The sequence below is a fragment of the Hirundo rustica genome, chromosome Z, assembly GCF_015227805.2.
Source record: "Hirundo rustica isolate bHirRus1 chromosome Z, bHirRus1.pri.v3, whole genome shotgun sequence".
Taxonomy (NCBI): Eukaryota; Metazoa; Chordata; class Aves; order Passeriformes; family Hirundinidae; genus Hirundo; species Hirundo rustica.
This window is the reverse complement of record NC_053488.1, coordinates 20,562,901-20,586,699: the sequence shown is the minus strand read 5'-3', so window position 1 is coordinate 20,586,699 and position 23,799 is coordinate 20,562,901. Positions and strand designations below refer to the sequence as shown.

At 55.6% G+C, this 23,799-nt stretch overlaps 1 protein-coding gene across 2 annotated transcripts in view; it reads left to right on the top strand.

The window, feature by feature from the left end:
• Nucleotides 1-20,719, top strand: part of TLN1 (talin 1) — a 35,541-nt gene extending 14,822 nt beyond the window's left edge. For both annotated transcript variants that reach the window (XM_040089285.2, XM_040089283.1), the window contains 40 exons: nucleotides 1,642-1,809; nucleotides 2,080-2,374; nucleotides 2,471-2,637; nucleotides 2,999-3,127; nucleotides 3,428-3,541; nucleotides 3,752-3,865; nucleotides 4,005-4,139; nucleotides 4,290-4,418; nucleotides 4,528-4,630; nucleotides 4,707-4,915; nucleotides 5,010-5,129; nucleotides 5,282-5,479; nucleotides 5,811-5,950; nucleotides 6,049-6,142; nucleotides 6,284-6,373; nucleotides 6,544-6,666; nucleotides 6,848-6,991; nucleotides 7,323-7,484; nucleotides 7,573-7,713; nucleotides 7,949-8,130; nucleotides 8,469-8,601; nucleotides 8,720-8,821; nucleotides 8,912-9,082; nucleotides 9,245-9,394; nucleotides 9,525-9,626; nucleotides 9,730-9,849; nucleotides 10,135-10,281; nucleotides 11,033-11,199; nucleotides 11,442-11,625; nucleotides 11,871-11,996; nucleotides 12,289-12,405; nucleotides 12,485-12,670; nucleotides 12,770-12,877; nucleotides 15,849-15,954; nucleotides 16,096-16,220; nucleotides 16,512-16,637; nucleotides 16,772-16,834; nucleotides 17,523-17,705; nucleotides 18,365-18,490; nucleotides 19,508-20,719. In XM_040089285.2, the coding sequence (XP_039945219.1) occupies nucleotides 1,642-1,809; nucleotides 2,080-2,374; nucleotides 2,471-2,637; nucleotides 2,999-3,127; nucleotides 3,428-3,541; nucleotides 3,752-3,865; nucleotides 4,005-4,139; nucleotides 4,290-4,418; nucleotides 4,528-4,630; nucleotides 4,707-4,915; nucleotides 5,010-5,129; nucleotides 5,282-5,479; nucleotides 5,811-5,950; nucleotides 6,049-6,142; nucleotides 6,284-6,373; nucleotides 6,544-6,666; nucleotides 6,848-6,991; nucleotides 7,323-7,484; nucleotides 7,573-7,713; nucleotides 7,949-8,130; nucleotides 8,469-8,601; nucleotides 8,720-8,821; nucleotides 8,912-9,082; nucleotides 9,245-9,394; nucleotides 9,525-9,626; nucleotides 9,730-9,849; nucleotides 10,135-10,281; nucleotides 11,033-11,199; nucleotides 11,442-11,625; nucleotides 11,871-11,996; nucleotides 12,289-12,405; nucleotides 12,485-12,670; nucleotides 12,770-12,877; nucleotides 15,849-15,954; nucleotides 16,096-16,220; nucleotides 16,512-16,637; nucleotides 16,772-16,834; nucleotides 17,523-17,705; nucleotides 18,365-18,490; nucleotides 19,508-19,639 (5,631 nt within the window). In that variant the 3' untranslated portion in view covers nucleotides 19,640-20,719. The remainder of the gene's footprint in view (nucleotides 1-1,641; nucleotides 1,810-2,079; nucleotides 2,375-2,470; nucleotides 2,638-2,998; nucleotides 3,128-3,427; nucleotides 3,542-3,751; nucleotides 3,866-4,004; nucleotides 4,140-4,289; nucleotides 4,419-4,527; nucleotides 4,631-4,706; nucleotides 4,916-5,009; nucleotides 5,130-5,281; nucleotides 5,480-5,810; nucleotides 5,951-6,048; nucleotides 6,143-6,283; nucleotides 6,374-6,543; nucleotides 6,667-6,847; nucleotides 6,992-7,322; nucleotides 7,485-7,572; nucleotides 7,714-7,948; nucleotides 8,131-8,468; nucleotides 8,602-8,719; nucleotides 8,822-8,911; nucleotides 9,083-9,244; nucleotides 9,395-9,524; nucleotides 9,627-9,729; nucleotides 9,850-10,134; nucleotides 10,282-11,032; nucleotides 11,200-11,441; nucleotides 11,626-11,870; nucleotides 11,997-12,288; nucleotides 12,406-12,484; nucleotides 12,671-12,769; nucleotides 12,878-15,848; nucleotides 15,955-16,095; nucleotides 16,221-16,511; nucleotides 16,638-16,771; nucleotides 16,835-17,522; nucleotides 17,706-18,364; nucleotides 18,491-19,507) is intronic.
• The last annotated feature ends 3,080 nt before the right edge of the window (nucleotides 20,720-23,799 follow it).

The window sequence follows — 23,799 nt, the reverse complement described above, 5'->3', positions numbered from 1 at the left end:
ATCTGAAATCTTTGGAGAAGGGCTCTTGCAAAATTCTGCTTTTCTGGTGGTTGGATCTCAGAAGTTCATGCACTCGGGTCGCTGCTGGAGCAAGTGCTGCTCTGGAGATCATCCCTTGCAGCCACCTCAGCTCCTGCCTGCTGCTCCCTGCCTGTGGGAGCTGCCTGTCTGCCCCCATCAGAGACCCAGTATGGGTGGAGCCCTGTGTGGCGGATTTTTTTAGATGAACTGACTGCCAACTGGCTTGCTTTTCCATGATTGCTTCTTCCAGCAAAAAGGAGGTAGCACACTGTGCTGGGGAGGACAATCTAGACATATGATAGACCAAAATACTTCAGGAAGAAGATGTTTCTTTCCATGGCAGCCACAGAGCTTCAACTGAGTAGGGAGGCCTTGAAAGATATCCAAGGGGAGCAGAAAAGCTAGGAACAGGGCAGGAAGCCGTGTTTGGCCACAGAGCAGTGCCAGGACAGAATATCCCCAAAGGTCAGATTTAGGACCTGGAAGACAGTTTGCAGTCAAGCAGCAGGATGTTCTGCCTCACAGCTGTCAGACCCGAGTGTACGTACTTCCTCCATGGGTGCAGACGCTGTGGTCTGGGGACTCTTGAATTGGATGCATGCACTCTTCAGTCTTTCCTCCTGTTGCAAAAGGTGATGGATTGCAGTGGGAGTAGTCTTGGCTTGCAGGAGGCAAGGGGATGCTGTGACTCTTCTGATTTGGTGGCTGGAGGCTTACGTGTTGTGGGGTGCGGGGCCACTGGCTGTGAACACACACACCGCAGGAGGTTGGCAGCTGCAGCAGGCAGAGAGCCCTCTCCTGCCTACCAAGGTTTTCGCTATTTAGTGCTGCTGCTGCCAGTTTTCACCAGCAGTGTGCCACAGGGGCTAATCCTGAAGGCTGCAGTGTGCTGTCCTATCTGATGCCCTGCAGGAAAGCCGTTCGCCATGTGCTGGTCCCTGCCTGTTGCCTCCTGGCACCTGTTGTGTACCTGCCACCCAGGAGAGAGGAGGCTGGTTGCCTTGTCCCACCTCTCTTTTAGCTTTGGGAATAACAGCAGAGATGTATTCTAGCTTGTCGGCCAACAAGTTAGAATTGAAAATAAAGATAGCTGGCATACCTGCAATACAGGTGACCAGTATGGGAGCATCTGCCACTTGCCTTTTGCTGGCAGCTGCCCATGGTATGGGTGTGCCATGGCTGACTTGTGCCTGCTGTTTGGCCATAAGGGTTTGTCATCTTTTCACTGTGTTCAAATGTTTGCAAACCAAATCAAATCCAGGCAGTACCAGCAGTGCCTTGCAGGAGGTTCTTGCTGTGGTACGACTGGGGACTGATGGTTGCCTAGGGAGTGGGTATTGTAGTGATGCTGAGCATTGTCCTAGCTCCTGCAGGTGGTGTTGGTGGCAGCGCAGGCTGCAGCTCAGGGCCAGGATACAGCCTCACTGCCAGCTGTATCGCACAGTGGAGATGGGGTCAAGGTATTGCCAGCCTTTCCAGGTATTCAGTGCTGCTGATGCTGGGACAGAGTGGATGAAAGGCCCCTGAGGGCTCACATTTCCCAACTGAATATTTCATGAGATGGCTTCGGCTGCTCCCACTGCTGTGGCTGCCTCGTTGACCCTTTCTGTCCCTTCCCAGGACATGCTTATGCAGCTGGCAAAGGCGGTGGCCAACGCTGCCGCTGCACTGGTGCTCAAAGCCAAGAATGTGGCTCAGAAAACAGAGGATGCCACACTGCAGACACAGGTGATCGCAGCGGCCACCCAGTGCGCCCTCTCCACCTCCCAGCTCGTGGCCTGCACCAAGGTAAGCAGCAAGGTTAACCCTTGCCTCAGCATGGCTGTGAGCTTCACCTGGCTGGGGGACAGCTTTGCAGCGGAGTCCTAGGTATGCCAGGACCACATGTCCTAAGGCAGGACATTGGGAATCTGGCACAGGAAATGTGGGCTGCCTCTTGTTGGAGACACAGCCACTGTGCCCAAGCAATGGGGATCCTCTTTGGGGGAACAGAAGTTTGGGATAGCTCCTCCATGGAGCATACCATGCTTGCTGCCCAGCCTTTCTCCTTCCTTCCAGGTTGTGGCTCCTACAATCAGCTCCCCAGTTTGCCAGGAACAGCTGATTGAGGCTGGCAAATTGGTGGCCAAATCGGCTGAGGGCTGTGTGGAGGCCTCTAAGGCAGCCACCAGTGATGACCAGCTCCTGAAGCAGGTGGGGGTGGCAGCCACGGCTGTTACCCAGGCCCTGAACGACCTGCTGCAGCACATCAAGCAGCATGCCTTGGGTGGGCAGCCCATCGGGCGCTACGACCAGGCCACTGACACCATCCTCAATGTCACCGAGAATATATTCAGCTCCATGGGCGATGCAGGTGAGAGTGAGACACCTAGGGTAGAACACAATGGATAGGGTGATATCAGAGAGTCCTTGAGACTTGCTGACAGGCCACACTTCCATTCTGTTCCAGGGGAAATGGTGCGTCAGGCTCGTATTCTGGCCCAGGCCACCTCTGACCTTGTCAATGCCATCAAAGCTGATGCTGAGGGAGAGACAGACCTGGAGAATTCACGCAAGCTTCTGAGTGCAGCCAAGATCCTGGCTGATGCCACTGCCAAGATGGTGGAGGCCGCAAAGGTCAGTGTATGGGGAAGGATGGATGCTGGCTTTGGCCTCAGCCCTGTCCAATGCTATTGGCTCAGTGCTGGGTAGGGGATGAGCAGCCCCTGGTTTAGCAGCAGTTCCTAGTGCAATGTCTTGCACTGAGCCAGGGACCTGTGGGCTGGGCTCCTCCTGTGAAGGGGCTTCAGGAAGCTGTGGGTGGTAGCAGAGAAGCTGTTACCTTTCCTGCTGCTGGACTCTTCCAGAGAGGCTTTGAACATCTTCTGAGTACCATAAACAGGGCTTCCTTGAGGGGGCCAAAGCAGAGGTGCTGCTTCAGGAGGAAAAGTGACTTGATGGTCCCTGAGAGGTGTGATGCATTTTCTGTTTTCTCCAGGGAGCTGCAGCCCACCCGGACAGTGAGGAGCAGCAGCAGCGGCTGCGTGAGGCAGCAGAAGGGCTCCGCATGGCAACCAATGCTGCAGCCCAGAATGCCATCAAGAAGAAGCTTGTGCACAAGCTGGAGGTGAGACGGTGGGCAAGGATCTGCAGGGGGCAAGCAAGCACAGTCAGTAAGCGAAACCTGACCAGGAGTCCCCATATAACTCCTCTTTCCAGAGGGGTAAAGTCCTTTTCAAGTACAGTGTCCATGCTGCATCATAGAGAGATCTCCCTTCCCTTGTGCACTGTGTTCTTTGGGGTGCTGGGGATGCTGGGGTGCCACAGGAGTAGGCACAGGAGAAGCTGTTTGGGGGATCTGGGCTCTGGTCGTGGTGGGAGGGCTTGATACAGACTGCCAGTGTTAACCTGTGCCTCCCTGTGCCAGCACGCAGCCAAGCAGGCCGCTGCCTCGGCCACGCAGACCATTGCTGCCGCACAGCATGCCTCCTCCTCCAACAAGAACCCCGCCGCGCAGCAGCAGCTGGTGCAGAGCTGCAAGGTAAGGGCCTGATCCTGGCATCTCCTGTGCTCCCTCTCCCCGTCTTATCTCCCATGAGCCATACCGGTGCTTCCTGCTCCACCACAGTGGTCAGACTGGATCCTGGCCTCCTCACTTAGTTCCTGTAGGAGATGATCTTTTGGTCACTGGTCCTGGGTTGAATCCATGTCCTTCTGACTGATCCTCTCCAGTGACACTTTTCTCTGGCAGGTGGTGGCAGAGCAGATCCCAATGCTGGTGCAAGGTGTGCGAGGAAGCCAGTCCCAGCCGGACAGCCCCAGTGCTCAGCTGGCTCTCATTGCTGCCAGCCAGAACTTCCTGCAGGTACACATACCCATGACAGCTCTGTCATTACAGCTCTCTTACCATGCCTGTCCCTTTTAAGAACTTGGAGATCTTCTGCACACAGACAGCTGAGACACATGCTTGTCCCCTTCTCACTGCTTTTTTTCTGGTCCAACAGCCCGGTGGGAAGATGGTAGCTGCAGCCAAGGCGACTGTCCCCACTATAACAGACCAAGCCTCTGCTATGCAGCTCAGCCAGTGTGCCAAGAACTTGGCTGCAGCTCTAGCTGAGCTCCGCACAGCTGCCCAGAAGGTGAGAGGCTGAGTCCCATCCTGCAGTGAGGCACCAGCTGTGCAAAGCAGTGGGAAATGGTGGGGACAGCCTGGTGGCAGGTTCTGGTGTCTGCTGCAGCCAGGTGGGCTCAGTGGTCACCTGCTCACCTTCCCTTCTGCCCCGTCACAGGCCCAGGAGGCATGCGGACCCCTGGAGATAGATTCTGCATTGGGTCTGGTGCAGAGCCTGGAGAGGGACTTGCAGGAAGCCAAGTCAGCTGCCCGTGATGGCAAGCTCAAGCCTCTGCCAGGAGAGACGGTGAGGGTGCAGGGAAGGGTGGCTCAGGGTGGACTCTGGGGCAGTGGAGTTGCCTCAGTGTGCGACAAGGTGCAGCTCACCAGCATGTCCCAACTCGGCCCCCCTGCAGATGGAGAAGTGTGCCCAGGACCTGGGGAACAGCACCAAAGCTGTCAGCTCTGCCATCGCTCACCTCCTGGGAGAGGTGGCCCAGGGCAATGAGAACTACACAGGTACTGGCCTCCACAACGAAGCTGGGGGAAGGGGCACTGAGCTGACAGGCATTGATTGACCTCTCCATCCCCCCAGGAATTGCTGCCCGGGAAGTGGCCCAAGCCCTGCGCTCACTCAGCCAGGCTGCCCGTGGTGTGGCAGCCAACACCTCCGACCCACAGGCACAGAGTGCCATGCTGGAGTGCGCCAGTGATGTCATGGACAAAGCCAACAACCTCATTGAGGAGGCCCGGAAAGCAGTAGCCAAGCCCGGTGACCCAGAGAGCCAGCAGCGCCTGGCCCAGGTGGGAACAGTGGGTACCCCAGTGTGCCCTATCAGGGTATGGGAAGGGTGTGGGTCTGGCTGGGAGGTGGTGACCTCTCTTTGCTTCCCTGCAGGTGGCCAAGGCAGTGTCACAGGCCCTGAATCGCTGCGTTAACTGCCTGCCAGGGCAGCGGGATGTGGATGCTGCCATTCGCATGGTGGGAGAGGCCAGCAAGAGGCTGCTCTCAGATTCGGTGAGCTGAGGGGAAGGGGGAGGTCTTCTGGCAATGGCAAGTTTGTCCAACTGCATCGGGTTCCTCTAGTATATCCCCAAGCATGTGCCAGACTTTCATCCTCTCTCTTAACTCATCTCTCTGCCTCTCCTAACCTCTCTCCTTCCTTCCAGTTCCCTCCCAGCACCAAGAGCTTCCAGGAGGCACAGAGCCAGCTGAACCAGGCAGCAGCAGGGCTCAATCAGTCTGCCAATGAGCTGGTGCAGGCGTCGCGTGGCACCCCTCAAGATCTGGCCAAGTCCTCTGGCAAATTCGGACATGACTTCAATGAGTTCCTGCAGGCAGGAGTGGAGATGGCCAGCCAGTCCCCGGTGAGAGGAAATGCCTGTTGGGGCATCCTGAATTCAGGGAAAGATTTGGGATATCTGAGAAGGTGGCTGACCAAAGGCAGGGTGGCCAGGCAGTGGTGGTTAGCGTGGCTGTGGCCAATGCAGCCAGGGAGATGGGATCTGGAACTGCGCAAAATCACAGCAACAGGGAGAAGGTGGTTTCGGTTAGTTCAGCAAGAATTTATGTATCCTTGCTGTTGGTGGACAAGCTGGATGAAGGGAAGTAGCTCAGCTTGAAAATCCCCAGAGAAGACCCAGGATGGGTGTGGATTTCAAAAAGGTGCTGCAGAAAACTAATCTTGGCTCCTTGCAGAATAAGGAGGACCAGGCACAGGTCGTGTCGAACTTGAAGGGCATTTCCATGTCCTCCAGCAAGCTGCTGCTGGCTGCAAAGGCTCTCTCTGCTGACCCCGCTGCCCCCAACCTCAAGAATCAGCTGGCAGCAGCAGCACGGTGAGAGGAACTGCTCCCTGAGAGCTGCTGCCATAGCAGTGGGGCTGCGTGGTAGGGCAGACATTGATCTGTGGATTTGTATCCCATGTCCTTGGCAGGGCTGTGACTGACAGCATTAACCAGCTGATCACCATGTGCACTCAGCAGGCCCCAGGCCAGAAGGAATGTGACAATGCCCTGCGGGAGCTGGAGGTAAGAAGCCACGTATTGGCAAGGCTCTGGAGGGGTTGAGATGATGGGTGTGGGGGGAGCTGCACCCCATTGCAAGGAACAGGAGGGAATGAAGAGGAGGTACAAGTGGAGGATGCAGAACTTTGCTCTGTGTCCCTGCAGACGGTGAAGGAATTGTTGGAGAACCCCACCCAGACTGTCAATGACATGTCCTACTTCAACTGCCTTGACAGTGTCATGGAGAACTCCAAGGTAAGCCCTGAATGGAAGTTTGAGGGAGAACAGGGAGGGCTTGGGAAGGATATGGCAACAAAGGGAAAGGTGGTTCCTCCGCTGCTAATGAGGCCCAGTGAGCTCTAATCCTGGGAGCACTTTGGGAGTCGGAGGCGGTCTCCGTAGCCAGTGTGTGGTGTGTACTGCAGGTGCTGGGAGAGTCCATGGCTGGTATCTCCCAGAATGCCAAGAACAGCAAACTGCCTGAGTTCGGTGACTCCATCAGTGCCGCTTCCAAAGCTCTCTGTGGGCTGACAGAGGCAGCTGCCCAGGTGAGACACACTCAGTCCCCGCCCTGAGCCTTACCCCAGGGGCATAGCTGTTGCATGCAGCCCACCCCTGCCCTTCCAAATCAGTGGGAAATGCTGCCAGATTCCCTGGCAGCCCATGTCCTCTGTGAGCCTCCCTGCAGTGTGCAGGCTCTCTCTCACCATGTTTCCCATGCTCTCCTAGGCTGCCTACCTTGTGGGGGTCTCAGATCCCAACAGCCAGGCTGGACAGCAGGGGTTGGTGGACCCCACTCAGTTTGCTAGAGCTAACCAAGCCATCCAGATGGCATGCCAGAACCTAGTGGACCCTGCCTGTACTCAGTCCCAGGTGAGTGTGGGGTGGGGCTCCATTACAGGCATTTGCTTGCATCAAAATGGGTATGAGGTTAGTTGAAAGTACTGCTTCCCAAGAGTTGGCCAAGATGATGGCTATTCTTATCAGGCCCCATTAGCTGCACTGAGGACCAGCTGGTAGCTTTGGTGCAGTGGTGACAGTGCAGACAGGGGGCTCTGTGGGCATGCAGGATCTTGGTGATCCTTCTTGGGTCCCAAAAGGGATGCCTGTGGTCACTGGTGCCCTGCATAGGGTGGGTGAGAAAGGAGGGCTGTAGGAATAGCAGGTCATGGTGGATCCTGCCTTACTGTGCTTTCCCCTGCAGGTGCTGTCAGCAGCCACCATTGTAGCAAAACACACCTCAGCCCTGTGCAACACATGCCGTTTGGCATCCTCCCGCACCGCGAATCCTGTGGCTAAGCGCCAGTTTGTCCAGTCGGCCAAGGAGGTGGCCAACAGCACAGCCAACCTGGTGAAGACCATCAAGGTAGAGAGTCCTTTCTGAGGCAGTGTGGTGGTGATGGGATTTGGGATACAGTGGAGGTTAGGTAACTGCTCTGGTCTCTCCACACCAGGCCCTGGATGGCGAGTTCAATGAAGAGAACCGGGAGCGGTGCCGTGCTGCCACTGCCCCTCTCATAGAGGCTGTGGATAACCTGACAGCCTTTGCCTCCAATCCGGAGTTCGCCACCGTTCCTGCTCAGATCAGCCCAGAGGTGGGATGCTGCTGGGACAGGGAGGCTGGAGCCTGGCTGTGACAGGCTCAGCTCTGGGGTGGAGAGAAGCTGTGCCTTCCCTGAGCCTGGGGGGGGCTGCACTGAGGGGATGTGATAGGGAAGTGGAAGCAAGCCTTGGGCTTCAAAGGGCTGCTTCAGGGTAAGGGTGATGGGAGAGGGAGCAGCTTCCCATGCACACTCCCTTACCTCACCAGCATGTTGTCTCCCTGTGCAGGGGCGCAGAGCCATGGAGCCCATTGTCATTTCAGCCAAGACCATGCTGGAGAGCTCTGCCGGCCTCATTCAGACTGCCCGCTCTCTGGCTGTCAACCCCAAGGACCCACCACAGTGGTCAGTGCTTGCTGGTCACTCGCGCACAGTCTCGGACTCCATCAAGAAGCTGATCACCAACATGAGGTGAGCAGAGTCCTGTAGCTGTGGCTCTGTCCCTGCTGGCACATACCCCTGCCCTGAGCAAGCATTCATGGGGATGTTTTGGCTCGTCATGTCCTTGGATGCAGCTGGTGCAGGGAGGCAAGGGACGGGATGCTATCCCTTTTGTCTTTCCTGGAAGCTGCTCCTCCAGTTCTCACAGGGGTTGATGGGAACACAGATTGATGTGCCCAGGCTCGGTCACAATGGGTTGCTGTAAAGCCCGGGAGAGGGGTCTTGCCCATCATGAGTACCAGCTGAGCCTGGGGGCGAAGAGGTGGTGTAGCAGCTGCTAGTGCTTGGCTGATTAATCTATTGCTTAGGGACAAAGCTCCAGGACAGCGGGAGTGTGATGAGGCCATTGAGGTCCTGAACAGATGCCTGCGGGAGGTGGACCAGGCATCCCTTGCTGCCATCAGCCAGCAGCTGGCCCCCCGGCAAGATATCTCCCAGGAGGTGGGTCAGGGATGTGCTGGGGAAGCCTAAGGGACTGGGCATCCTTCCCCAGGCTCTCAGCAGCATGAAGGGACACCCACCCTGCTGCAGCCTCATACAACACCCTCTCTTTGCACAGGCGTTGCACAATCAGATGATCACAGCTGTCCAGGAGATCAACAACCTGATCGAACCTGTGGCTGCTGCAGCACGGGCTGAGGCCTCCCAGCTGGGGCACAAGGTAATGGGGTGAGGCACTTGGTGCCTGGGGAAGAGAGTTACAATGCAGCTAGGGCTGGAAGCTGCTGGTGCTGACACTGCTCTTCCCTAGGTGTCCCAGATGGCTCAGTATTTTGAGCCACTCATTATGGCAGCTGTTGGCGCTGCCTCCAAAACACCCAACCACCAGCAGCAGATGAACCTCCTGGACCAGACCAAAACACTGGCTGAATCCGCCTTGCAGATGCTGTACACAGCCAAGGAGGCTGGTGGGAACCCCAAGGTGAGCAGGAGGGCACTTGTCAGTGGCGTGTCCTCCTTTGCATGTGGGTGCTGCATGGTGCAAACACGTGTGCCAGACATGGAAAACCCAGGGTAATGTGCAGCATCCATGTTGGGAGGGGAGCCGCTGCCTGCCTTCCCTCACTCTGGCTTCTCCCTGCAGCAAGCTGCCCACACTCAGGAAGCTCTGGAAGAGGCTGTGCAGATGATGAAGGAAGCGGTGGAGGACCTGACCACCACCCTGAACGAAGCAGCCAGTGCTGCAGGTGTTGTGGGGGGCATGGTGGATTCCATCACCCAAGCTATCAACCAGGTGAGGAGAGCAAGGAGAGGACTTGGACAGGGCTGGGTATGGGAGAGAGGAAGAGTCAGGGTCAAACCCTACAAGGTAAAGACCTTGTGGATCAGAGCTGGAGCCAGAATCTCCTGGTGGTCTCTTGCAGCTGGACGAGGGGCCCATGGGTGAGCCAGAAGGAACCTTTGTGGATTACCAGACCACGATGGTGAAGACAGCCAAGGCTATTGCAGTGACTGTGCAGGAAATGGTAGGTGCAAGCAAGCCTGTCACTGTAGAATGCACTGCCTGCCACTCAGTCAGGCTGCTACCCTCCTTGCCCTGTCCAACTCCTGCTCTTCTTCTATCAACAGGTCACCAAATCCACCACCAACCCAGATGAGCTGGGCACACTGGCCAACCAACTCACCCATGACTATGGGCAGCTGGCACAAGAGGCCAAGCCAGCTGCGCTCACTGCTGAGAACGAGGAGGTGCGAGCCTGGGGGAGGTGCTGAAGTGTGCTGTGAGGCAGAGCAGGGGCGGGTGTGAGAACAGAGGACAGGGACACTTGAACCTCTCATTGGAGCTGGGGGCAGGCAGCTTTCACACTCCTCTGAAACATGGCATGGAAACAAGGAGCAAAGCTGTGTTTCCTTTTTCCTTCTCCTGAGTGGGAGGATTGGGAAAGAGGAGCTGGGTGGCGGGTGTTTCTCAGCGGGTATCACAGATGCAGGGCTTAGTTCCCTGCTGACTGTCACACACACTTTCCTCTGCAGATTGGCTCCCACATCAAGCGCCGGGTGCAGGAGCTGGGTCATGGCTGTGCTGCCCTGGTCACCAAGGCTGGAGCCCTGCAGTGCAGCCCCAGTGATGCCTACACCAAGAAGGAGCTGATAGAGAGTGCACGCAAGGTTTCTGAGAAGGTAGGTGGTCGAGAGAGAGGTTTGACAGCATGCTGAGGTGGGAGGGATGCTGGATTCAGCCATGTGGCCTTGGAGTTACCACGTCGGGTTCTTTCCTGGTCCTGTTGGATTCTGTTGGCTCTCTTGGCCGCACTCCCACTGCCCAGCTGAGGGGGTGAAGCATGGGTCCCCTTGTGTAGACACTGTTAACAGCACTTGGTGCTTGTGGTGGGTGAGTGTGATGTCCAGGTGCTGCAGCCTGCCTGGAAAAACTGACCTACACAGGTGACAGGCCAGGGCTCTCCAAATCAATTGTTGCACAGTTGGGCAAAGCATCTGCAGCAATGCTTGCAGCTCATGTTCAGAGATCAGGCTCGCCTTCGCCTTTTGCTGGCATCCTGTCCATCAAGCCAATCAAAAGAGCTCATTTCTGAAGAACAGATGAAAATGTGGCTTAAACAGTCTAGTTGATAAGGATAGAGCAGCAGTGCTTGTAAGAAAAAACACAAAACACTTGTCAGTTGTGCCTGGCATCTGCAAATCTTACTAATTTGAAAACTAGCAGAGTCTGGCATCTCTTAGGCCACCAAACATGATGGGTGCAAAGTAAAAATAAATAACTGGAAGCTAAGAGTGAGCATGCAGACCAAAATATTCTCAGTTCCTCTCCTTGGTATGAAGCAGCTCCACCCTTGGAGGTGTTGGAGGTGTGTGCAGTGAGGGTTCCCAGAACCTGCTCTGTTTCCCCAGTCACTTTACTTGTACCCCACAGGTGTCTCATGTGCTGGCAGCTCTTCAGGCTGGGAACCGTGGGACACAAGCTTGCATCACAGCAGCCAGTGCTGTCTCCGGCATCATTGCTGACCTTGACACCACCATCATGTTTGCTACAGCAGGAACCCTCAACCGGGAGAACTCTGAGACCTTTGCTGACCACAGGTACCCAGGCACCATGTCCCGCCTCTGCTCAGCCAGAGACAGGGTTGTCAAGCTCTGTCCCGTGGTCTTTCTGAGCTGTGGACCAGCCCTAAGGAGAACTTCAAGCTCAGGTCGTGCTAGCTCAGTTTCCCGAAACTCCAGTTCGTACATGGAGAAGAACAGGGTCCACAGTATCTCTGTACCCCAAGGACCATGTGTGCAGTAGAGGGCTGTTTCCTCCCTGACGCACTTTTTCTCTCCAGGGAGGGCATTTTGAAGACAGCCAAGGCACTGGTGGAGGACACCAAGGTGTTGGTGCAGAATGCCACGGCCAGCCAGGAGAAGCTTGCCCAGGCTGCCCAGTCCTCTGTGTCCACCATCACCCGCCTGGCAGAGGTGGTGAAGCTGGGTGCTGCCAGCCTGGGATCTGAAGACCCAGAAACCCAGGTGTGATTGGGTGTGTGGGCAGCTGCTGGTACCTTTCCTGGAGGGGTTGAGGGATGCAGATGTCATGTGGTGCTCAGGCTGGATCTCAAGAGTTGGGAAGAGAGGAGGCTGGGCTTTGGCTGGTGCTTGCTGAGCTGGACTCCCTGTGTGCGCTGTGGTGCTCAAATCTCTCACTGCTGGGCCACACCGCCCCCTGCCTAAGTGTGACTTTAGCTTAGCCATTCCCCTGGTCTTGCTCTCCCCAGGTGGTCCTGATCAATGCTGTGAAGGATGTGGCCAAGGCACTTGGAGACCTGATTGGTGCCACCAAAGCAGCTGCTGGGAAAGCTGGAGATGACCCTGCTGTCTACCAGCTGAAGAACTCTGCCAAGGTCTGTGCTGGTTGTAATAAGAAGAAGGGGAAGAGCCAGTGGGGCTGGAAAAAGAGAAAGGGTTTTTTTCTACCTGTGTGGGCACAGGAGCACAACTGGGGTGCAGTCAGGACAAAAGGGTAGGAAGGGACACATAAAAGGTGGAACACGGCATGCAGAGGAGCAGTTGAGGCAGTGTGAATGGAGTATGGAGAGGGGGCAGTTTTAGACTGATCCACAGTGGAAGGACAGGTGCTGGCAACAGGCCAGAGCTTGTGTGGGGATTCACCTGGCTCTCTTTGTCCTTCCATAGGTGATGGTGACAAACGTCACTTCCTTGCTGAAGACAGTGAAGGCTGTCGAGGACGAGGCCACGAAGGGGACACGGGCACTGGAGGCTACGATTGAGCACATTCGCCAAGAGCTGGCTGTGAGTAAGACTGCGGTGCTGTGGCTGCCGCGCTACTCAGCTGCCACCCCGTGCCTCACCACTGCCTCTCGCCTCGCAGGTCTTCTCCTCCCCGGTTCCTCCTGCCAAGGTCTCCACCCCGGAGGATTTCATCCGCATGACGAAAGGCATCACAATGGCCACAGCCAAAGCGGTGGCCGCTGGCAACTCATGCCGGCAGGAGGATGTCATCGCCACGGCCAACCTGAGCCGCCGGGCCATTGCAGACATGCTGCGCTCCTGCAAGGTGGGGCGGGCGGCGGGTGTGGATCTCTAGCACGGATTTGTGGGTGGAGGCGGGATGGTGCTGGATGTGAATCGGGGTTACCCTGTCTCTGGGTTGCAGGAAGCAGCCTACCACCCGGAGGTGAGCGGGGACGTGCGGCAGCGGGCGCTGCGCTTTGGCAAGGAGTGTGCTGAGGGCTACCTGGAGCTGCTGGAGCATGTGCTGGTGGTGAGTGTCCCCACCTCGGTTCCCAGGATGGGCAGACGCTGACTATGGATTGCCGGGGTGTTCCCTATATCCCCAAGGTCCTCTGGGCTCTTCACCTCTTCCCACGGAGGTCTTTGCACAGCCCCATTCACTGCCTGTGCTGGCACAGCGTGTGTCCGTGCCCCTGCCATGAAAGCAGATGTCTTAGAGCTCAACAGGCTCTAAGAAAGGTATTTTGCTAACAACAGATGGAGATTAACTGGCTGCAAACAGATGGAGGCTGGAAATTGATAACACGGTAGCATAATCTTGTAAAAATACAGCTTCCAGTAAAAGTGATAGGAATAATAGACCTCAGGCAGTGGGAAAAAAAAGCACGCCCACATGCCCACAGCACTATGTGTGGGAGATGGACAGTGCCTGCCATAGCAAAGATAATGACTGCAAAAGCCCGCTGCACCCTTTTGATCCAGTGTCTCTCTGAATGTGTCCTCCCAAGGACTTCAGCTGCAACATTAGTTTACAAGAAGTAAATTAAGCCTCTAGCATGGTAGAAAAGATCCAGTGAAGTTCTTCCAATAGTTTGCATTCTTGGCAAGACCACAAAAGTGGAGTCAGGGGCACTGTGGGGATGTGCACACTCAACCCATGGTGCTGTGAGATCTCTCAAGCTGGGGTCAGGACAAAGACTGACAGTGATTCAACTCTGAGTCAAGGTTGTGCTAAGGTAGTTAGTGTGAGTCTGCTGTCTGGGATCACCAGCTACAAAGTGGTGAAGCCCAGGCCGTGGCTTCCTGCAGGGAAAGCTCCCTTAGGCAGAGGGTAACCAGCACTGGCAGCAGCAGGGGGAGGTGGGCAGATCAATGGCTAGAAATTGAAGCTGAGTAGAGGAGAAGTCAAAGGGTGGTTTTATTCAAGGGAGGTAACCACTGGGGTATGGTTCCAAGGGGGGCAGTGAGTTTTCCATCCTCTGCATCCAGATCAAATGTCTGCCTGGAAGATGCTTCAGGCGCACATGAATCATGGCAGCCAAGGCTGGAGTGCTGAGTAGAAATTCTCTGGCTGACCTGTTGTTAACAGATGATTAGGCTAATGACTTAGTGTGGCAGTGCCCGAGGTCAGTCTACTTGCCGGAACACGGCATTCCCCTGTATTTTGGGTGTTGCCGTCCTGCTGCCGTGCAATGTTTTGACTATCACACATTGGAACATCCCTTAAAATGTTCACTGGAGGTGCCTCTTAGTAAGCTCGTAGCCTCCGGGGTGCCTTCAGCTCCAGACAGAGATAATTCAGCAATTTTCAACATGTCAGACAGCAGGCTTAGTAATAAGGCATTTAGACTAGATGTACTCTTGAGAGCAAACCAGCCATCACTGTGTGCCATCAGCTTGAGTACTCTGAGCCTCAAACTGCTTTTGTGACTCTCTTGGGATGGCCCAACACAAGGCCAGGAAAAAGCCATGACTCAGCCTCAGTCTCCGCAGCACTCTGGTCTGCAAAGACAGGAGTGAAGCTCATGGGTCCTGTTTATCAGAGGACAGTTGGTTCCTGGGAAACCACAAGCAGGAAGGATCTAGGGGAATGGGAGGGGAAATGGCAGATGGCAGACGGGGTGCTGCCTCATTCCCCAGCAGCAGCAAGGTCATTGCTGTACACTGTGTCCCCAAGGGAACCAGTGCCTTCTGCAGAGCATGAACAAGTACGGTTAGGGTTCAAGAATAAGGGTTATTTGTCTTGGGCTGGAAAACATGGCTCCCAGAAGAGGAGTGGGAAAGCCTGCATTATTTCACTGGGGAGGGATAGCAATTTGAACTTCATGGGGACTTGTTATTTGGCAACAATAGGTCACTCCCTCCAAAAGCAGAGAGATTATGTGGCTCAAAACTGCAATGAAACAATTCAGGGTGTGGAGAAATAAGGTGTAAAGGGTGTGAGAAGGAGAGTGAATCAATGGCTACTCTGAGTGTAGGTGGCTCGTCTGGCTGTGGGAGCCTCATCCAGGTGCCCTGTCTTGCCTGGCCCTGCAAGGCTGGAGTAAGAGGTAATGGTAGCAGCAGAGCTCCCTACTCAGGATCTCTGATCCTTTGTTCCCACTTCTCCTCTTGGCTGCCCTTCACCCCTCACTGAAAAGCACCCACCTTCCCCTATCTCCCCTCCTCCTGGCTGGGGCGTTCACTGCTTTCTTTTCTCTCTTCTCCCTCCTCTCTGTCAGCCGGTGAGTAAGGCAACATTGGGGTGCCTGCTAGTCTCTAACCTCAGCATGAGCCTTGCTCATGGTGTGTGTGTGTGTGTGTGTGCCCAGCCCAGTGCTGGGGTGGGACTTGTGTGTGTGTCCACAGGGACCCTGGGGTCCATGTGTTTGTGTTTGTGTACTCACCCCTGCTGTAGCTGATGGGCAGCTGCTGCCTGTATGGTGCAAGTCAGGCCAGCAGTGAGCTCTGCTTGTGCATACAGACCCTGTGTGCGTGCACACATGTGCTGTGGTGTGTGCATGTGTGCCTCCAACCCAGAGGAGACCCTTAGGGCACTGCCTGCCACCTCATCCTGATGGGGCCAGCCCTCCTCGGCTGGGACGTCACTCCAGGATATGGTCCTTTGCCCAGCTTGTGTTCGCAAACAAACCTCCAAAACGGGGACAGAGATGGGGATATGCTTCTGGAGCTTGAAATGATTTGCAGGGGAGAAACCTTGGCATGGGTAGCTGCTGAGTGCAGAAAGGCTTGTGGTGAGGGTCTTGTGTCTGTAAGATATCCCAGAGGCTGTTGATGCAGGAGGGCCCTGGGGAAGCTCTTCTGTCTTGCAAACTCCATCCTGTCCTGGGGCACAAAGAGAATAACCAGAGTCACTTGAGAAAGCATCTCAGACAGTGCCTGATGTGTACACATGTGGGAGGGGGCTGGGGGGATCCCACCCTACTTCTCTGGGGAGCGCACCCCAAAAGACATGTGAAGTCCCCATTTTCCAGGTGCTAACATCTGCTCCTTCCCCCCAGATCCTGCAGAAGCCGACCCACGAGCTGAAGCAGCAGCTGGCAGGCTACTCCAAGCGTGTGGCCAGCTCTGTCACCGAGCTCATCCAGGCAGCCGAGGCCATGAAAGGTAAGGAAAGATCCTGCTCAGAGGGGCAGGACCAGGGGCTGGGGATTAGGGTGGAGGGCTCAGCAGCTGCTGGAGGAGGCAGGGAAAATCACAAATGAGGCTGCATGCAGGTGTAACCTGCCTGGCTTCCCGGTATTCTAGGGACGGAGTGGGTTGACCCAGAAGACCCCACTGTCATCGCTGAGAATGAGCTGCTGGGGGCAGCAGCTGCTATTGAGGCTGCAGCCAAGAAGCTGGAGCAGCTGAAACCAAGAGCCAAGCCCAAGGTAGCAGCACTGAGCCGTGTCTAACCTTCATGCTCAGCTCGAGGTGGGCTGGGGCTCTCCTGCATATGAGAGTCAGTTTTGAAGCCCTATCTGACAGCTGGTCCCTCCTCCTGTACTCCTGCTACCTCCCACATCCCCAGCTGGACTTTCCTCGGGTAGCCGGTGCCCTGCTTCACCCCACAGTTCTTAATCCAGCTTTGTTTTCCCTCAGCCCCCTGCAGCCATCCTCCTGTTCTGCTCCATCTGTCCCAGAACTCCTGCTTGGGACTCACTTTCTGCTTTTGCCCACAGCAAGCAGACGAGAGCCTGAACTTTGAGGAGCAGATCCTGGAAGCTGCCAAATCCATTGCTGCAGCCACAAGTGCCCTGGTGAAGGCAGCCTCAGCAGCCCAGCGGGAATTAGTGGCCCAAGGAAAAGTAAGGCCATAAGAGGGGAAGAAGAAAATGTAGAGAAGGGTTCTCTCTTCTTCTGGGGCTGCTTGTAACCCTCATGCCTGTGACAAGAGGTGTGCAGGGTGGTGACCCTTTACTCCTCCCTTCCTTCTTCATAGGTGGGCGCCATCCCAGCCAATGCAGTGGATGATGGACAGTGGTCCCAGGGTCTAATTTCAGCTGTGAGTATCAAGGTCATGATGAGGGGTTGAGGGGGGAATTTTCCTCTTGTCTCCTGCTGCAAACATGAGGATGCTCTGCCTTTCTGCTTGTCTTCAGTGGAAGAAGCAGCCATGCTTGTTCCTTCCTCTCCCACATGCTGTGGAGGGTGGTTCTTTCCATCCCATGCCCCACAACCTCCTTGAAACCCATCGGGGCTTTTGTACCTCCCCTGACAGCCTCTCTTGATGCCTTGGGAAGGCTGACCTGGAACAGAGACTGGACAGAGCTAGAGAATAAAGTAGGTATTTACTGAAAGTCCTTTAAGGGTACACCTTGGGCAGTACAAGAGCCTGGCCAGGGCTACACCCAAGGTGGCCTTAGAATGGTCACAAAAATGGACTCCAGGTCACGAGGTCTCACACTTTTATAAAAGTTTTGGTCCATTTGCATATTGGGGTTTAATTGTCCAATTACAGCTTTGGGTTGTGAGGTCTCATCCTTCTTGTTTTTCCCTTCAGTCCACTGTTGTTTATGTTTTTGGGCCTGAAAGTTGTTCTTGGTCCTCAGCAGGAAAAGGATTTGTTTGGTCTACCTACTTTGTGAAGAGAGTTTACTAACACTTAATATGAGGCTCAGAACTACACCCCTAGGTAGCACAAAATCTGAAAAACGTGAAAGCTAAAACTTAAGGCATCACTCTCGCCACAGGCACGCATGGTGGCTGCTGCCACCAACAACCTTTGCGAAGCCGCCAACGCCGCAGTGCAGGGCCATGCTAGTGAGGAGAAGCTCATCTCCTCTGCCAAGCAGGTGGCTGCTTCCACCGCCCAGCTCCTGGTGGCCTGCAAGGTGAAGGCTGACCATGACTCGGAGGCCATGAAGCGGCTCCAGGTGAGTCCTAGGCTGCCTCTTCAGGCCTTGTTGTTTGAAGGGTCGCTGGGAGTGGAGTGAGGGCCCATGGATGCTGTCTAGGGCTCATGATCCCTGCCTGTATGCCATCGGTGGGAAGTTCATTGGAACACAGGCTCCATGTTGCTTGGATTTCACTGTGTGCCAGGCATGTGAATGATGCTGTGTTGCTCAGCCTGGCAGCTTTCAGGAGCAGCAGCCTGGCACAGGAATACGTGAAATGGATACGCTTCCTCACTGGCGTTGAAGAGGTTAATGTGCGTGGTGCATATTCTGTAGTACTGTTAATCCTCAGAGGCCATGGCACACAAGAGGTTGATGCCCATGTGTTGGGGGATTAACATGGGGTCTCAGCACTGGGGCCAAGGGCTGGGGAGAGGCAGCGGGGTTGCCTCCCAGTCCCTGCCCTGCTGCTCAGGGACAAGCCAGAACCTGGCTGGGAGCAGAAGCGCCTGAAATGGTCATGAGCGTGTGACAAGGCAGCGAGCCATGTAAAGGAATCCCTGCAGCTCCCATCACTCCTGGCTGCCGGTCCTGCTTGCTGCCCACTCTGGAGCAGGAGTTCCTTCAGACCCTTTGTAGCAATCATATCCTGGGGCTGTAACCCACACTGACGCTCTCCTCCTTCCTCCGTATTGCAGGCCGCTGGAAATGCCGTGAAGAGGGCATCAGACAATCTGGTGAAGGCAGCGCAGAAGGCAGCTGCCTTCCAGGACCATGATGAAACGGTGGTGGTGAAGGAGAAGATGGTTGGGGGAATTGCACAGGTGAGGAGTGAGGCTGCTCCAGCAGGGCCGGAGCAGCTCAGGTGCTACCACAACCTGTGTGTGCCGGTCTCAGAAGCATGTACTACCACCTACCAGCACAGGTCATGTCTTGAGAGAGCCTCACAGAAATGCTGTGAATTCACCCACTGCAGGGAAAATGGGCAGCTGAATAACAGAATCAATATAATTTCAGCAGAAGCCACTTTATTACATTCAAGTTTACATTCAAGTCCAGTTACAGATTCTAGAACTACTGTCCACCCATACAGGTATCTCTCAATTGACAAAGCCACTCGTTTACGAGGCAGGCACACATCCTTCAGGACACCTGCTTGGTCAGGTGTCCATTATCACATTGTGTGTCATCTATCTAAGTTTTTCATTTTTTGTAGACAGTTTCGCTGGCTCTTCATTCTTAATTTTAGTCCTGTTGTTGTCTTAGTAGCTTTGATGAATTCCTGAGAGCTCTGAAAACAGGACTGCAGGTGGCTTGTTATCTACAGACATTTTGGCTGGTATAGACAGAATGGCCTGTTATTCAGATACATTGCTACAACCTATCCCGCTGAGCACCCGTTAAACAATGAGGCTTCTCCTTCCCCCACTACAGGTAGCAGTGGGTGATGGTGCATGCTCCCAGGAGTGTAAAGCCCTAGCTTGTCCTTGGTGCAGAGCCCACAGTATCCCAGCATTGTGGTACATGGAAAAAGCAGAGCAGTGGGTAGAGGGTGAGATCTACCTAGTGTGAGGACAATCCGGTGGTACTGGCTCCCTGCAACTGTGACCCTCTACACAGCAAATAGGGCTGAGCCGAGAAGCAGTGCTGTTCTGCTTTATGTCCAGAGTACCGTGCTCCCTCTCCGGGGACAAACAGCCATCCGTGCCCAGTGAGGCAGTGGCTGTGATGAGAGGGAAGCAGCAGCCAGAGAGCCCTGCTCTGGGGTTGACATTGCTGTGGCAGAGGCTCTGGCCATCCCTGTGGGAGGCAATTGTGACCCTGGGGTTCTCTCCTGGCAGATTATCGCTGCCCAGGAGGAGATGCTGCGCAAGGAGCGGGAGCTGGAGGAAGCAAGGAAGAAGCTGGCAATGATCCGGCAGCAGCAGTACAAGTTCCTGCCCTCAGAGCTGCGGGACGAGGAGCAGAACTGAGCCGCACGCCCTCTGCTCACCGCACAGACTGGTGCCTGCCCGCCTGCCCACCTGCCTGCTTCTATTTAAGATGACCCGCCACAAGCGAAGGGCTGTCTGGGCTAGACCAGAGCTCTGCCCGCACCCAGAGCAACAGGACTAACTCAGCTGCCCCTCCAAGCCGGTGCTGCACCAGCAACTCTGCTTTGCTGCCCAGCCCACCTTCCCATGCACACCCAAGGCACAATCAGAGCGCTCGGAGGGACTCGGTTGGGGTGGGAGCCGGGGCTGCACTGGCTCAGGGCTCACCCGCCAGCCCCGGGGTGCGGGCCCACAGAGCTCTCCACTGCAAGGGGATATTTACTTGTGCCTTCTTCCTTCCCTCTTGTGCCCCTTTTTTCTCTCCTCCACGTGGGATGGGGACAGGCGGGTGGCTTGCCCTTTCCTGTGCAATGATGTGCAGGGAGCAGCCACCTCTCGCTGAGCTCTTGCGTGGAGCTGCCTTTCACCTCTAATGCCTTATTGCTGGCTGAATCTGCCTCTACAGCTACCCTGGAAGGCCCTGAGTCCACCCCATGAGTATCTTCAGCCCAGGCCCCTCCGGGCAGCAGCAAGGCTGAAAGCCACAGTGCCACCACTCAGGATGGGGGATGATGTGATGAGTTCACCCCCAGAGCTGTTTTTTGCCTTCCTGCAGGGCTTCCCCCCAGCTGTGGCCCCAGCCAGCTCTGCCTTCTCCTTCTTCCCAAGTGCCTGCATTGTTTTCCAAGATCTGCAGTATTTTTGTAACTTTTCCATTTCTCTAGTATTGAGCCTGCGGCTTTCAAAGTTCATTTATTTCCCTGCCAGCTCATGCCCTGCCCACTAACAGCCAGCTCTCACCGGGGTCACGTAGCCCAGTATCCCACCCCTCCTTGGTCCCGGGACCCCTGTCCCTTCCCCTTTGCACTCGCTGAGGCTTCTCTCACCATTTTGATACTTTAAGCATCCCATATTAAAGATTGAAGGAAACCAGCTCCCCCCCAAGCCTCCGGGGTGGGGTGGGGGATGCCAGTGTCTCCTCAGAAAGATGCATTCATCAATAAAATATGGTTTTCCTGCTTTCTTGCCAACTGGGTATCAACGCGCCTCTCCAGGAGACGGGAGGGCAGGGGGGCCTGGGCGCTTTCCCTCCCGGCAAAGGGAGGGGCGAGTGTACCACGGGTGCTTATACAGCATGGAAAATATTTGAGGCACGTCCAGCCCCAGGCACCCGCCAGGCCGGACCCCTGCTGCCAGCCATGTGCCGACCTCGCAGGTGCTGCCGGGGGCCACCACTTCAGGAGGGGATCTTGGGGATTTTGTTTCAGGGGGATTTGGGCTTCAGGGAATGCAGGGGTGGGTATCTGTATGTGGAGCTCAGCTCCTGGCCCCATTCCTGCTACCAGCCAACCATATTCCTGTGTAGGGTGCAATAGGGGTGCAGGTGGGGGGACATCCCACCCCACAGACACTGGTGGGGAAGCAATAGTCTGGTGTGGTGTGGGTCTGGGAATGTGGCCGGAGCCTTCCTGGCTGCCAGCGTTGATCTCACGCCCCAAAATAGCCCCCCCGAGCCAACCTGTGCCGGCAGCAGCTGCCCCAGCATGTCCCCACCTGTTCCCACCCTGTCACTCAGCAGGGATTTGGGGGGCCTAAGCAGTGGCAGGGCAGGTGGGGGTGATTGCAGGGCGCAACAGGGACATTGTGGGCTGCAACACGGGCACAGCAGGTTGGCACATGTCCTTTGCCTCTGGGGCTGTTCATGGTAGCGTGAGCTACAAACATCCGTGGCAAGGACAGCATCCTGCAGTATCCTGGACAGCAACCCCTGTCCCCTTCTGGTCGTGTCCCTGGGGGTGTGGAGGGGCTGTTTCTCCTAAGACACTTAGCCCTGGCCAGGCTCCAGGGTGGATTTGTAGTTCTCACAGGCATCCCAGTCCTCCCAGCTGTCCCCTGACAATCTGCACTGGCCTGACCTGGCACCAGGATCTCATCCAGGTACCGGCTTTGACCTGGGGCCCTTTGGAGTGTCCAGCAAGGACAGCGAGCAGGCACAGTGTGACAGCAGCTCTGGCTTCATCCTGGCATCCTGGGGACAAGGGAGCTCCAGCACCCCCCTGCACAGGGCTGTAAGCATATCCACTGCTGTGTCCTCCAGCTTGGCTACAACCAAGAGGTGGTGACATAAACACCAGGGGAAGGACAAGGGGGTGTGATTAACCACTGCCCCTCAATCTCATACACTGATCAAAGGGTTATTTTGGCAGGCAGATTCAGGAACTGTACATACAGAGGTTTGGAGCTGGGATGACACAGTCATAAGGTGCCAGGCCTCTTCAGGGATACAAATTCAGCAAAGTCGGAAGTTAGTGGGCACACCATGTTCCAACTTCTTGGGGAGCCCAGGGATGGGGTGATAATCAGTAGCATGGATTGCACCTGTAAAGGTCCCATAAGTTGTCAGGCCAAGAGTTTCCTTGGGAATATGGTTTGACCCTAGCGTCAAATATAGAGGGGATTGCCATCCCTGGAGACAACAGCCCAGGACAAGCCCTGAGACCTGGGGCAGCAATGGAAGGGATGTACATCCACACCTCTTTGCACCCCCTGTACCACAAGTTAGCACAGAGGATGGGTTTAAGGGCAGAGTCATGGACCTTGGCTCCTGGATGATTGCAGCAGTGTCCATCAGACATGGCTATGGTGCCTGGAGCAAAGGGGAGGGGCAGAGAGGGAGCACAACATCCTTTGGGGGCATATCTGAGGGCTGGCCTGGCTCCAGGGCAATTTCCTTGCTGCTTGCACCATGCCCATCATCATCTTTGCCCCATGCACTGAGCACATGAAGTTTGTCAAACCCATGAAATTGCTCCAGGCTGAAACATCTCACAGAAAAACAATTATTCTCTCCCAGGAATGATGGGAGATGAATCTTTCCCCTCCCCTCAGAAGCCATGCGCTGGCAGTCACAGACTCCTTGTCCAAATATGTGCCTAACTCATCAGTACTTACAGCTGCTCTCCAAAGTCCAGCAGGGGCTCTTCTGCTTTCCCCATGGAGCCAGCAGCCTGTTGGTCCTTGACTGCTCACACCCCTCCTATGCCCTCCACCATCGGGGCTTGAGGGCTCCTAAAAGGCACTTTCTCCAGCTGTCAAAAACTTTTTGTTCCCCTTTTGTTGGATCACTGCTGCCGAGAAGCTGTGTCAAGCAAGGGCTGGCTGCAAGCCCACTGCTGTGTCAAGCAGGGGCAGTGGGCTGGGGTAGCCTGTGCACCCCTCCTGTCCCCATCCCATCCCATCCCATCCCATCCCATCCCATCCCATCCCATCCCATCCCATCCCATCCCATCCCATCCCAGCCTTCCACACGTGCCACACGACTCCCATGGCCCCTCCGCCAGCTCCTTCCAGCCCCCCCGACCCACGGCCCACCCTGCAGCTGGGAATGTGCCAGAAGCATTTACGATCGTTATTAAAGTACAGGTTATTTTTGGAGGAGCTGGGATTTGAAGGGTTTGCATTTTTTTGCCTGTGGAATACAGTTTATTTAGAGCAGGAGGATGAAGAGGGGCAGTGAGCTGCCTGTATGCCCTGGGTAGCTCTAAAATGCCACTCTAAGGGCTGTGCATGTGCCAGGTGTCCTTGTGGGTGCCAGGGATGGTGGCACCAAGGTGCAAGACAGGAGAAAGGTGGATGTCAAGAAGTTTGCATAGAGCTCTGGCTCTCCTGCCCCCCAGCAGCTGGATGGGAAAGTCAGGGGCTCTTATCACTTCTCTCCTAGGGGATTTTCCCCGTGTGGGCAATGCCAGCCAAACGTGTCCCTCAGTGCAATCACAGGCTGCGTGTGTCTCCTACACTTCAGTGCCAGCCCATTGGTGCTCCCAAATGCCATGCCAGCCCTTGAGGTGTCCCCAAGCCAGTGCCAGCAAGCAGGGTCCCTCAGACTCCAGGGTGCTGTGATAGGGCATGTGGTGTACCTAGGGCACTAGCATGAGGACAACTCTAACAGGAGCCAGTGCCACCAGGGTACCCGTACCCAGTGCCAAGGATGTACCTTGCCCGGTGCCACTGGGCTACTCCTGGCACAGTGCTACGGAGCGTCCCTCACCCAGTGTCACAGGGAGCGTTGCCCCGGGGTGTCCATCACCCAGTGCCACCAG